Below are 14,613 nucleotides of genomic sequence, written 5' to 3' on the forward strand. Positions count from 1 at the left end.
TTAGGAGGATGACAATCTGAGAAAGATGGTATTCCCCTGGTACTAAAGATGATTTATATCTCACACTGATATCCACCCCAACTCTAAAGCAAGTGTGGTTGCTTAAATTGTAATACCAAATCAGAAAGGTTCTATTATGCAGTTCTATTATGCAGTTCTATTATACGGTTCTATTATACAGTTCTATTATACAGTTCTATTATGCAGTTCTATTATACGGTTATATTGTAAGGTTCTATTATAAGGTTCTATTAAACAGTTCTATTATAAGGTTTTATTATAAGTTTCTATTATACAGTTCTATTATAATGTTCTATTATACAGTTCTATTATAAGGTTATATTATAAGGTTTTATTATAAGGTTCTATTATAAGGTTCTATTATTATTATTTTACTAAAAAGACCTCACAACTGGATAAGAAGATCAGCATTTCTTTCACATATCAACAAATGTAATGGTAATTGGAAATAGTATTATGCAGTCTGAATCTTCACAACAAATGTAATGGTAATTGGAAATAGTATTATGCAGTCTGAATCTTCACAACAAATGTAATGGTAATTGGAAATAGTATTATGCAGTCTGAATCTTCACAACAAATGTAATGGTAATTGGAAATAGTATTATGCAGTCTGAATCTTCACAACAAATGTAATGGTAATTGGAAATAGTATTATGCAGTCTGAATCTTCACAACAAATGTATCAGGAAACAGTGCAATTTGTTCAGCAGATGTGCCTTGATGGGTGACTTTAGTAGGAAGATGTAAAGCTGAGCAGGAATATTATTGTTTAGGCCCATAGCCAAAATGTAGGCCTACAAAACATAACACTGTCTATAATTGATCATTTTTGTTTTGTTATGTAAACACATTATTATTCAGTGTGAACTTCTCTCCTAACAAATAATTATCCAGAAAACTTGATTTACATAGTAGCCAAGGTTAGTGTGTTGTTTTCTTCGTACAGTAGCATTGCTTCCATTCTTTGAAAGGCCACCTGCTACTATGATGTCATGTCATTATGATTGGCAGCCAGTAGCTCCTCTCTGTCTTTAAACCCACCCTTAATGATAAGCTGTTGGCTGGGAATGAGATATGCTCATTTGGTATGTAAATTGCAAAAGCTATGGATGCATAGGCTTTCTAAAAGCTGTGTGTTTATGCTTACAAAAAATATTATTTTAATTTCCTTGTAATATTCATCCCAAAGACTATATTAGTTTTGTTCATAATTATAAATTCACAGTAAATTTGGTCTCCAGACAAATAGAATTTGCACCCACTTAAGTCTTGGATGAAATGCCATCTGCATATTTGAATAGCAGGAATGAGCAGGCAGTGCAACTTGAATGAGCAATAGGACCTTAAACAGCATGGGCCTAATGCATGATTGTATCTAAGCATGTCTCCTTTGCACTGCATTTGCTACATAATCTTTATGAAAATGATTGTGAAATGTAACATGACGTGTAACCATGTAAAGCAATGGGCTTTCTATTGACTAGGTTAGGCCTACTCTCTTTCAATAATTCACTGAATTATGGTATTATGATTGGGCGTTTACATTTTGTGCATTAGGCCCCATGGTTCTCTTTGTGAATATGGAAACATTTATGTAAAAAATGAAGTTAGTGGACAACTTTAGGAGATGGATATAATCGACAGATAATAACAAGTGTGTAATTAAAGGCGATTCACAGATAAGGCTACAGACAGTATCATTGCTTCAGAACGACATTGATTTGACTGGGCTGCCAAGCCCTTTGAAACGGGGAGAAGAGGGAAGATACAGCACAGCTTTCATTTCCCTACTCAACAAATTGTTGGCCTATTTCCTTTTTGTATCATCCACTGGCATTTGAGCTTGTGTGAGAGGATGTGGTCCCACTTCAGCTTGCAGTTTGAATCATTGAAACAGTGGAGAGTGCCCACATGAAAAAATACTACAGTTTACTATAGAATAATACAGTACTTACTATAGAATTATATAGTAAACTGTAGCATAAGCTACTGTAGAATTCTACACTACACACTGTAGTATCCCTCTATCACGTGTAGTACTTACTATAGAATGTTGTATTATACTGTAGAATATTGTAGTAAATACTACAGTAATGTCTGCAAAAACACTACAGTCCCCAAAAACACTACACTTTTTTTTAGCTATAGTAGATACTACAGTATTTAGTTTGCACATACCCTGCCCATGCCCCTCCCCCATAACTGAGAAACTTACATGCCAAGTAGAGACTATATATTGTGTTCCCTACAGGTTATCAAAAAGAGCAGAAGCTAGCCGTTCAGAACCCAGTCCTACCTACTTAAAGGTTATGGAAAATCAGCTCTTTTAGTATTTCTCCATGTGGTTTTCTGAAGGAGAAAGCCTCCACTTCTATGTCAAAGATAATAAAACAAAAACACTATAGTAAATACTACAGTAATGTCTGCAAAAACACTACAGTAAGTACTACAGTATAGTGCAATCTCCAAAAACACTACTGTAAATAATACAGTATACTACAGTCCGCAAAGAACTACAGTAAATACTACAGTATAGTACAGTCCGCAAAAACACAAAAGTAAATACTACAGTATACTACAGTCCACAAAAACACAAAAGTAAATACTACAGTATACTTCTATCTGCAAAAACAACACATTAATTACTATAGTATATACTACAGTTTTCTTTCACTACAGTATTTATACTGTAGTTAACTGTACATACTACAGTAAAGTCTGCAAAACACTACAGTGAATACTATAGTATTTAAATACCATAGTTTACTATAATAGTTAATAGAAATGGTCTTGTGTTGTTTTAGCATTGTGATATGAGGCTACCTGGTAACAGCAACACGGTTGTCTTCTGAAACTAGCTCTGAAAACCTCTACCCCCATAAAGCTGCCCCATCTCTGACACAGTTCTGATTCCTCAGGTCTAACAAAAAAAAATAAGAAACCCAAAAGGAAAAAGGAGCAAGCATGCACTGTAATGTGACTTATCTCATTTCTCTCTTTGCAGATGAACATGGACATTTGAAAATATACCTGCCCAAAAAGCTGCTTGAATGTCTACCAAAATGCTCGTCGCTGCCAAAGGAGAGACACAGATGGAACACCAATGAGGTATGGCCCCTTCTTCTCCTTGTCACTCTGTGGTTATCTTTGCAAATGTTTCTGATGTCCTCCGTGACAATGTAAAACCACTTCAGATACAAAATCAGCCATATTCTTCAGGCTTATAGGTATGATCATTTGATTATTTTACTTAAACTTAACTTCAGCTATAATGTGTTTTAAATGAGTTAGCAAAGGAACGTTTAATTCAAACATTTTTGTGCATTAAATCTAATTTATAAGTCTTTTATTCATACTGGCAAAGTACATATTATCTAAAAGTGTCTTGATTGTCTTCTGTGTAGAATCACATGATTCCATTTATTTAGGTTCCAACATCAACACATGTTTTTGCAGCTGACAGAATTAGTTTGCAATGTAATTTGTTCCTGTCACCTAGTTTCCCCTTTCCTGTTTTTGTTTGGGACTGTTGTCTAGCGGCCAACAGTAAGACAAGGAAAATGTATGATACAGAATTGAGCATGTATACCATCTATTGAACAGTTAAGATGGTGATTTTCATCATGTGCATGCCCACTGTACATTATGAAAACCACTGTAAAATATGAATAGGCTCATTTTGTGTTTAGCTGCTGTATAAAGTAAATTGGAGAGCATGATGTTCTCGGCCGATCTTAATTGGAGGTTTCATCTGTATTGTGAGCATAGTGTCATTGAGCTCCTTAAAGGGATACTTCGGGATTTTGGCAGTGAAGCGCTTTACTATCTACTTCCCCAGAGTCAGATGAACTCGTGGATACCATTTTTAGGTCTCTGCTTGCAGTTTGAAGGAAGTTGCTAACTAGCGCTAGCATAATTGCGAACTACTGTTAGCACAATGACTGGAAGTTTATGGTAACTGCTAGCATGCTAATAGATACCATAGACTTCCAGTCATTGCACCAACGCTAGTTAGCATTGGCTCCCAAAATACCTCTAACTTCCTTCATACTGGATGCAGAGACATACACATGGTATCCACAAGTTCATCTGACTCTTGGGAAGTAGGGCTTCATTGCCCTTCAATCCCGAACTATCCATTTAAGTATAGTGTGACCTTGATGATGCTCACTGGCTGAATAAAGCACTACGCCTACACACATAAGAACTTGCAACAGTCTATTTTCACCTATGTATCTGTGGAATAAGAGCTAGATCATTGATGTGTCTTATCGCTTAGCTTATGTTGATTTTTACGTTACCCATTCTTAAAGGAATTCCTGTTTGGCCTAAACCATAAATGTAACTGTCAATCACACCTGGGTTCTTATTCAGTGAGGCTGTATTCATCCAGCATTATGTAGAACTCATAATGTTAACATAAAAAAGTATTTAGCATAGGTGCATAAAGGTGCCTAGAGGTGTTTCACATTTCATATACTGTATCACATCAATAAGAAAAGATAACACAACTTGTTTAGCTTTCTGTCACAGAAAATGAAAGTGCAAAATGTTTTTATTTGTATGCCCGTGTGAAAAGAAATCACAGAAGGCATTTGCTCCGGCTGTCCTTGACCTATAGGCCAGCCATTTAAATTAGTTATTTTCTTTTCAGTACAGCTACTTTATCATTTAATGGAAGTGAGACAGTGTCTTGCTTGATGTTCACATTTTATTTGTCGTTCACGTTCAATCTCTTTTTGGGGTATGGGTTCTCTCTCTAGTCTACGTACGTGGAGACTGTCAGGGAGGTTGGAACTAAACATTATTTAGCTTGCTGCCTAATGCTGGATGGATTTTGAATGATTGCAATTACAAAAGTTTCTCTAAGGAAATTCATAAGCTGCTGCCAGTGAAGGCATCGCTGCATTTATAATACAATTGATCCCAATGAAACAAACGTGGTGGTTTCAGTACATTAACCGACAGGCAATGGAATCACCAGAGGAGCCCAGGCAAAGAAAAGCAGCACTGTTTTAATTGTATAATGGAGCACAGTGATTGGTCTCAGCCCCCCTTTCATAAATGACCTGTCACTCCCACATCAACTCAGGCCCTGCCAAACCTCTGGAGTTACAAATCACAATCCAGCCTCTCTTAAAGGTGTTTTTATGAAATACTAAGGCATTTTCATCCTTCAACAGTGAAGTGTTTTTTTTTCATGTAGTGACAAGTATTTGTGCTTGAATATGCTGTATAAGGAATTCATGACAGTACCAAGATAGAGACAGAGAGAGAAGGAAGCAGTTTTTGGTATAACATTCAAGCGTCAAGTTTTGTCCGAATTTTGTCACCACTTTTCCTCTGGGTGCAGGTCAATTTAGTTCAATGATCCCATGGCTTTAATTTCAAATATTGATCTCGATTTTGATATAATTAGTTGTTAATGAGTGAATCAATCTAATTAGATGCATGAAGATTTGATCAAAGTCACTGCCACTACTAATGAGAGGAAATTAAAGCGATGTGCAAAACCCAGCCACCCGTACTTTTGATTACAAATTTGGGCCAGAAATACTGTCATCATTGGTTTTCTAATTAATTGAGTGAAAAACAAGTGGAAGCGTCAGCACAAACATGACGGGAGATTATTCATGTTATCCGTACAACAAGACAAAAGTCCTTACTTCTATTGTGTTTGTTGTTTAGATGATTTGCACAGCAATCTATCTGATGTGTATTAATCCATCAGCCTTTTGGAGTAGCCTAAGTCTTACAGTGCTGCAAAGTCCTACACATAAACATACACTATTACATCGCTGCATTAGACATCTCAGTCTATCTTTCGCTCAGTCTGCCTCTCTTTTCCATAAGAAATGTCAAATAATCCACCTGCTTGTTTTCTAATTGAGTCTGCTGTTGTTTCTCCTATAGGGTTCTGCTAGCAGTTTAAAGTCATTCATGTATTTTGAAATTGATTTCATAAATGTAAGCACTTGTTGTTGGCTACAGCTGTTGTCATGTCATTTATTACTAACAACACAAACAACAGACATTTTATTAAAAGGCAGACCAAGTTATGTCACTGGTATTATTTATTTGAAATGTTTTTACGTATATTGCCATGTGGGTTTAGGATTAACGTCATAGGTAAGGTACCTCCTGTCAAGTTTTTCCAATAGCACAACCAAAGAGCATCAATCCTAATTATGTTGCACGATGTACGTTAGTGCTGTGGAGCAATACTTTCCAGGGTTGACTAGAGGGAAGGAGACCAAGGTAACCTTCCCTAAAATCAAGGGCGTTTCCCTTTCATGAGCACCATGCGAAGTGAACCAGTGTCTCTCTCTCTTTGCTGTGGCTCGTTGGTGGCAGTCAGACAGGCAGGCAGGCAGGCAGGCAGGCAGGCAGGCAGGCAGGCAGGCAGGCAGGCAGGCAGGCAGGCAGGCAGGCAGGCAGGCAGACAGACAGGCAGGCAGGCAGGCAGGCAGGCAGGCAGGGGATTACAGAGTCTCTTGTCGGCAGCGATTGTGTGACTCTTAGCGAAAGTGACACCTCATCAATTCTCTGCATATTTCTGGCGCTGGTTCAGCATGCCTAATGCAACCTTGTTGTTTTTCTCCCCCTCTGATTAAACTCTCAACATTTTGGGGGTATAGAGAGTGAATTTGATGACCACTTTAGCTTGAATGCAGGATTCAATACAACTGCTCTCAAACTAAATGCTTTCCTAAAACCTAAAATGATCATAAAGTGTGTAGCTATTGTCATACTGCCCACGGAAGGGCATTTCACTTCTCTTTGGATACAAAAGTATCTGGTTAGATAGCACCTCAAGAAAATATGCCTTTCTCACCTTTCTGTATTGTGTAAAGGCCACATCCCTTATAGGTTCTATAGGTTGGAAAGATCTTGGCTTCTCCCTTGTTGCTGAATAAGTGTTAGTCATCCCTTCATAGGTGGAAGAGAATCGCTCCTCCTGCCCCAAATGTGTATCGGAATGGAGGAACGAGGGTGTGAAGGGAGCTAATGCCGAGCTATTAATTTCTATCCCATTCTCCCTATTCCCCTGTGTACGTTTATGGGGAGAAGGTGTGCATGAATACATTTCAAGCATTTACTGGAAAATTAGATAAACCAATCTGATCAAAATGCAAGGAAAGGAAGCAGGCGGAGGAAGGGAAGGGGGCTGGCGTCAGTAACTCTGAAGCAGCCTCAGCCTCTCTCAGAGCTGCTGATAGGCAGGCACGCTGCTCTCAGCTTCTAAATTGTCAAAGTGAGATTAAGAGGAAATATGGGGCAAGCTTGACAATTTAGTTGACACAACCATAGCAGAAAGAAAGGGAGGTATGTTTTTAAAGAAATAAACGAGGAGTGCATGCCAGAAATCTGTGTTTTCTCGAGGAGGGAAGTATTAGATTTGTACAATTTGTGACCCGTTTAATGTGTTTATTGTTTGTCTATCTTTTTTATGTATTTGTCTGCAAGTTTATATATGTTTACAACAAGCAAGTTGAAGATATCAAAATAGGGGCATTGGGGAATAATAACATATTGTACGGAATACATTTGTACTGTAGTGAAGCCATCTCTAGAGTAATGCAAGGTCTCTTTCATGATCAGGTGAAACGTCAATTGCTATGGAAATGCTGGGATGTGTTTTTCAATTATGTTAAAGGTAATTATGATGCAACTATGATGGTGATACGATATGGATTACAATTATGATTATTAAGGCTATACGCACTACGTTACACACAGAGACACTCAAACATGCACATTGGCAGAGTTATTATTTATTTGGACATCACACATTATAGTCTTACTCTTATACAGACATCATACACACTCTCATTATATCATATCCAATATCATACACATCAACCTACTCAGATTTGTTACACACATAATTTGTCTCAATTTTCTAACATCTGTGGCATTGGTTCACAGGCAAACAGGCAAGGGAATAAAAAAACATATTGCTAAAACCTATTTCTTGAATTCTAAATATCAGACATTTGAAAGCTCTAGTTTTGATCGTCATAATACCTCAGATGGCAGTAACTTTACAAGCACTAATTATGGTCAATTTAGCCTGAGAATAGTATCTAGTTATGGTAAGGGGTGAAATAAGTATAGCTAGTTATAATTGTAACGGTTTGGCAGATTATCAAAAAAGAAGATCAGTCTTTACATGGCTAAAAGAAAAGGAATATAACATACTGTTTACAGGAAACTCACTCTACATCCTTAGATGAAGTTGCGTAGAAAAAGGAATGGGGTGGTGAAATAATTTTCTGTCATGGACAAAGGACTCAAAGGGTGTGATGATATTAATTAACAAAAATTACGATTATTAATTAAAATTGCAAATAATCAGGAATGATTCGCAAGGAAGGTGGATCCTTTTGAATATGAAAGTGGACGAAAAAGAGATTTGGCTCATTAATCTATATGGTCCAAATCAGGATGATCCACACTTCTTCGAATACATTTATACCAATTTATTGAACTTACATGCAACAAATTATCTAATCATTATGGTAGGAGACTATAACACAGTGTTAAGTACCTCAGTGGACCGTAAAGGTAATCACTCTACAGACTATCATCACCGTGCCCTTAAGGAAATCACAAATATTATGGACACATTAGAAATAGTGGATGTTTGGAGACTAAAAAACCCAGACCTAGTGAGATAAACATCTTGACTACTTTCTTGTCTCTTTCTCTCTTTCATCAAAGGTTAAAAAAGTTTTAATAGGAGACAGAATGCGATCAGATCATCATCTAATTGGCATTCACATAACTCTTATAGATTTTCCACGTGGACGGGGATATTGGAAATTTAATCAAAGTTTACTGGAGGACAACTTATTTTTAACTAAGACAAAATAATTTATAACTGAATTTTTCCAGTATAATGTAGTTTCAGCAAATCCCCTTATTGTTTGGGATACCTTTAAATGTACCTTCAGGGGTCATTCAATTCAATATTCATCAATAATAAAAAAGCAGTTTCTGGCTAAAGAAACAAGACTAACAAGGGAAATACATGAACTAATAGTATAGGCAGATAGCAATAAAAACGATACTACAGAGATACAAAATAAGTTAGAGTAAAAACAAAAAGAACTTGACGAACTTATTCAAGAACGATCGAATGTAATCTATTACAAAAATAAAGCAAACTGGATGGAATATAGAGAAAAATGCACAAAATTCTTCCTGAATCTCCAATACAGAAATGCTAACAAAAAGAATTTGGAGAAACTCATTACTGAAGACGGAGTCATCTATGATTCTCTGAATTATATTTTAAAAGAGGAAGCTAATTATTTTAGGCAGATGTTCTCTTTTCTGTCTCATCCTCTCCCACTGAATGAAGATTACGGTAAGGAATTCTTTTCAAATAATATAAAAAATAGAAAATTACCAAATGTACAGAAAGATCAGTGCGAAGGCCAAATTACAGAGGAATAACTTTTTGAGGCTATTCAATCATTTCAGTCTGGAAAAACCCCAGGGTTTGATGGCATACCGGTAGAGGTATATCAAGTATTTTTTTTTATACTAAAAGCTCCATTGTTAGATTGTTTTAACTATTTCTATCAAAATGGTAGTCTGTCAGGTACTCAGCAGGAAGGTCTAATTTCTCTATTATTTAAACAAGACCCAGATGGCAAATATAAAGACCCAGTCTATCTAAAAAACTGGAGGCCCCTTACACTTCAATGTTGTGATGCAAAAATACTAGCAAAATGCATAGCACTCAGAATTAAAAAGGTTTTACCAGGTATTGTTCATCCTGATCAGACAGGTTTTTTACATGGACGATACATTGGAGATAATATACGACAACTACTAGAAATAATAGAACCTCATGAAACATATAAGAAGCCAGGAATGCTATTTATAGCGGATTTTGAAAAGGCATTTTATAAAGTAAGACTGTATTTTATTTAAAATGCCTGGATTTTTTCAATTTCGGCAATTCTCTTATAAAATGGGTAAAAATAATGTATAGCAACCCCATGTGTAAAATAGTAAATAACGGCTACTTCTCAGAGAGTTTTGAATTGTCAAGAGGAGTTAAACAAGGGTGTCCGCTGTCACCATATATATTTATTATGGTCATCGAAATGCTAGCTATTAAAATCAGATCCAATAACAACATTAGAGGATTAGAAATCCAAGGCTTAAAAACAAAGGTGTCCATGTATGCCGATGACTCAAGTTTTATGTTAAGTCCGCAAGCTAGATCCCTACAATGTCTCATTGAAGATCTAGATAACTTTTCTGTACTCTCTGGACTAAAACCTAATTATGATAGGTGTACAATATTACGTATTGGATCCTTAAAAAATACAACTTTTACATTACCCTGCAGCTTACCTATAAAATGGGCTGATGGTGAAGTAGACATACTCAGTATTCATATCACAAAATATATAAATAAGCTCTCCACAATGAATTTCAATAGAAAACTTGTAAAAATAGACAGATCCTGCAATCATGGAGAGGTAAATATAAATATAAATACCTGATACTCCTTAGTCATATCTCAGTTTACTCACTTACTTATGGCGCTGCCTACTCCTGATGATTCGTTTTTCAAATCATATGAGCAAAAAATATTTCGCTTTATCTGGGACGCTAAACCAGACAAAATAACCAGACAAAATTATCTATTTAATGAATATGAATTGGGTGGGTTGAGATTATTAAATATAAAAGCACTAAACCTCTCTCCAAAAGCTTCACTCATTCAAAAGTTTTATTTGTACCCTAAATGGTTCTCAAGTAGATTAATAAGAAAAGCTCATCCATTGTTTAAAAATTGCCTTTTTGCCTTTGTGCAGATTGCCATGTCTCATTTTTGATTAATTGAAAATTATACTTTTTTCAAAGTATCTGTCTTTTTCAAACAAGCATTGCAGAGCTGGCTACAATTTCAATTTCATCCCCCTGAAAAGATAGAACAAATATTACAACAAATATTATGGCTGAACTCAAATGTGCTGGTTGATAAAATACCTGTATTTATGGGAAAGATTTTTGAAAATTGTGTTTTGTTCTTAAATTATATTGTAAATTGTAATGGTAGAGTTATGTCCTTCATGGAGTTATCAGAATTGTACGGGAAGGTCTGCTCAATCCAAGGGTACAACCAATTGATTGCCCCGAAAATGGAGGAGGTGGGTGGCAGCGGGAGGAGGAAGGAAACTGGTCTGTCTGCCCAATATAAAGGATCAAAACTGGCGGAGGAATAAAAATAGCATAAATAGGAAAGTATACCAGTGTAATTAGAGGACCAGGATGTTGACAACTGTGCCATACAGATTGCAAAATAGTTGGGAAGAGATTTTTGATGTACCGCAAGATTCAAGACTTCGTGCTTTTCAGCTAAAATTATTATATAGAATTCTTGCCACCAACAAAATGTTGAATATTTGGGGCATAAAATCATCGAAGCTCTGCAGATTTCGTTGTGAGTATACAGAATCAATAGACCATTTATTTTGGTATTGCCCTCAGGTAGCCTGTTTCTGGTCTCAGGTTCAGGAATGGCTGAAAATGCATAGCATTGATCGAAAATTGACCCTAGCAATAGTACTGTTAGGAGATCTGGTGAGACCGGGTCAGTCAATTACTAATATACTAATACTCTTAGTAAAAGTATTTATCTTCAACACGCAATCTGTAGATTCTATTCGATTAGATAGATTATAATTGTACGTTAAACATCATAGCATAGTTGAAAGATATGTGTTGCGTAGAAACAGGAAGTGGGTGGCCAGCAGAGATAGATGGGATGGGCTGAGGGAAGCTGAGGGTTGGTATGTGGAATTGGAGACAAGTGGGAGTGGAGTTGCTGTGTGTGAGAGAGAATGATGGTCAAAAGATAAAGAAAAAGTCAAAATAAAACATAATAATAGTACATTTGAATGACACTAAGTGGCAGTGTTTTTACAACTAATGCCGGTTTGCCTGAGGCAGATGCCGTGCAGGTGTTTGTACACATGCATATACACACACTCTCATTCAAATAAACACATACAAGAACACACACATACTTGTAATAGTGCCAGACATGCACACAAACATATACAGTAGGCATTGTTGTTATGATTTCCGTTGTCCTTGATGTCCTTTGTTTTAAATGCATTATTTATTTTTTTACATTTTGCATTTTTGTCTGCTGTTTTCTTCTGTCTTTTCCTTTTTTCTCTTTAGTTGTTTCATTCTCTTGGTTGTTGGTACATTGGGGGGTTATTGGGGGTGGGGAATGGAATTAATTGTATTTTGTGGGAGGGGTCTCGAATGGTTGAGGGGCAGCTATTGGGGAACTGTGGGGGGATCTTGGAGCGTTCGGGTTTCACAAGATTGTGATCATGAAAAAGGAAATGATGACATATATTTTATATCACTATCATGCACACGCACCCTCACACATTAAGATGGCTCTGTTGTGGAAAGACTGATACATGTTTGATAGTGTCTTGATGCTGTATTGTTTGTCCTTCATGTTCTAATACTTTAATGTTACCCCTTCCTTGTGTTTTTTGTAATAAATCATAAAAAATATTGTGATCCGTTCATAAAGAATAGGACGTTTTGTACATCAAGTTCGGCTAATGCAGAGACTTTAAAATATTACGTATCATTTGTCTGTTATGGCAGAGTTTACATATGTTGCGTTGCATGACATTAACATCGATTTACATACAGGCTATTAGGCTATTATCCCCCATAAAACTAAAGCTATTCCAATGTTTTTAGTCACTAAGACTAGCCACGCCTTTTCCTGTAGTCGAAGCATGTAGGCCTATCATTTTGTGTCATTGCTCTTTCTATTCAGTCAGCAGCCTCTTTTGTCTTTCTGAGAGGAGTAGGCTATAGGTCCAGGAGAAACAAATCCTACCCAGAATTCCTCTCAGGTCCGCAACCAACTGCTATTGTCTGCTGGCTACTCTGGCAGCCATGACCTCTATTTTCCGGACATTCTTGTTGAGATTAAAATATTTGTATAGAAATACACCTCACACACAAAGGGGCTTAAAGCTTAAATTCCTTTCCAGATCAAACAGAACCGCCTCCATGTTTAGGTTACCTCAGCATGGGAAGGTAGGAGGACCAGAGATGTGTGGCAGAATTGCAATGCCATGCATAAGTGCTATTTTTATATGCATCACTTGCTCTTTGGCTCTCGTTGGAACTCTGTGTCCAGAGTCTTGGCTTTGCTTTATCATTGTGGGAATAAAACAACTGCATTCATTCTAGGGCTGTCTCCGACTAAAAAAATCTTAGTCGACCAAGAGTCGTTTTTCTATCAACCAATCGATTGGTCAAAATTGTATTACATGTTGTCACGATCGTCGTATAGTGAAAGAGAGGAGGACCAAGGCGCAGCGTGATAACAATACATCTTACTTTTTAATGAAGACGAAACGAACACTTTTACAAACTAACAAAACGACGAACGTGAAGCTATACAAACAATAAGTGCATACACTGGCAACTTACACATAGACAATCACCCACAACCTACCTAATGACTATGGCTGCCTAAATATGGCTCCCAATCAGAGACAACGGTAGACAGCTGTCTCTAATTGAGAACCAATCTAGGCAACCATAGACTTACATAAACACCTACAATGAACACAACCCCATGAACTCTACAAACACCCCCTAGACAATACAAACACCCTAGACGAGACAAAAACACACAAACATCCCCCATGTCACACCCTGACCTAACTAAAATAATAAAGAAAACAAAGATAACTAAGGCCAGGGCGTGACACATGTATTTTTCCATATATAGACATATCCTATGTGTTTTAATTAAATCAACTATATGCACAGAGCTTGTATGTTGCTTTAAGCGTACTGTTTGATGAAATAATTAAGACACAAATTACTAGAGGAAGTCCGACCACAATTGATTTGATTGTGCCGGGCCTGGCTCAGACTTGCTGTGCTGTGTTAAAAAGAAAAGACAGCGAGTGACTGTATGACTAGCACCTGTTGTCTCTCTCTCCTCCCTGCTGCAGCGACCACCACAGAACATCATCAGTGTGTATCGCACTGTACGTGTTGCTGAAGCTGCAACATAACTACAGCAATTTCTGACTGAAAAATGATGTTGCCGAAATCCTTAATTTTTTTGGGGAAAACATTCCCTATTCCCTCAACCCTTGCTCTCTTTACATGACACATGTATGCATTGCATGCACATGACCAATAGGACCTGACCTATAGCATATCATACTCACATCAATAAATTGGTTATAACAAACTCTGAACACGTAACACATGTGACAGCAAAATGGATGCAGAGGACTTGACAAATAAACTCAAAACGGGGGAATGTTTACTGGTTGCTCAGGAGGTAAAGGGCAATGTCAGATGTGTGTATTAACTTTCGCTAGTTGTAGAAAATACTGGAGATCAAGAAAAAGAAGGTAAGGAGCAAGTGCTGCGTGCATATGATGTGTGCAAACACGTGTTGTTAGATAAGAATATCATTTTCCTGACCATTTGGAACAATGTAAACAACACTAAATAAATTATAAACGTACCAGAGTCTCTTGTAACGTTTAT

The 14,613-nt window shown here is 36.9% G+C and overlaps 1 protein-coding gene and 1 non-coding gene across 10 annotated transcripts in view; both read left to right on the top strand.

Moving 5' to 3' along the window:
• Positions 1–14,613, top strand: part of LOC139557477 (calmodulin-binding transcription activator 1-like) — a 574,167-nt gene that overhangs the window by 18,472 nt on the left and 541,082 nt on the right. For all 9 annotated transcript variants that reach the window (XM_071372343.1, XM_071372334.1, XM_071372335.1 and 6 more), the window contains one exon: positions 3,029–3,132. In XM_071372343.1, the coding sequence (XP_071228444.1) occupies positions 3,029–3,132 (104 nt within the window). The remainder of the gene's footprint in view (positions 1–3,028; positions 3,133–14,613) is intronic.
• Positions 2,337–2,391, top strand: LOC139558048 (U7 small nuclear RNA). Its single transcript, XR_011671539.1, has one exon. It is a non-coding gene; the product is annotated as a U7 small nuclear RNA (small nuclear RNA).

This window comes from Salvelinus alpinus, chromosome 28 (genome assembly GCF_045679555.1).
Source record: "Salvelinus alpinus chromosome 28, SLU_Salpinus.1, whole genome shotgun sequence".
NCBI classification, from domain to species: Eukaryota; Metazoa; Chordata; class Actinopteri; order Salmoniformes; family Salmonidae; genus Salvelinus; species Salvelinus alpinus.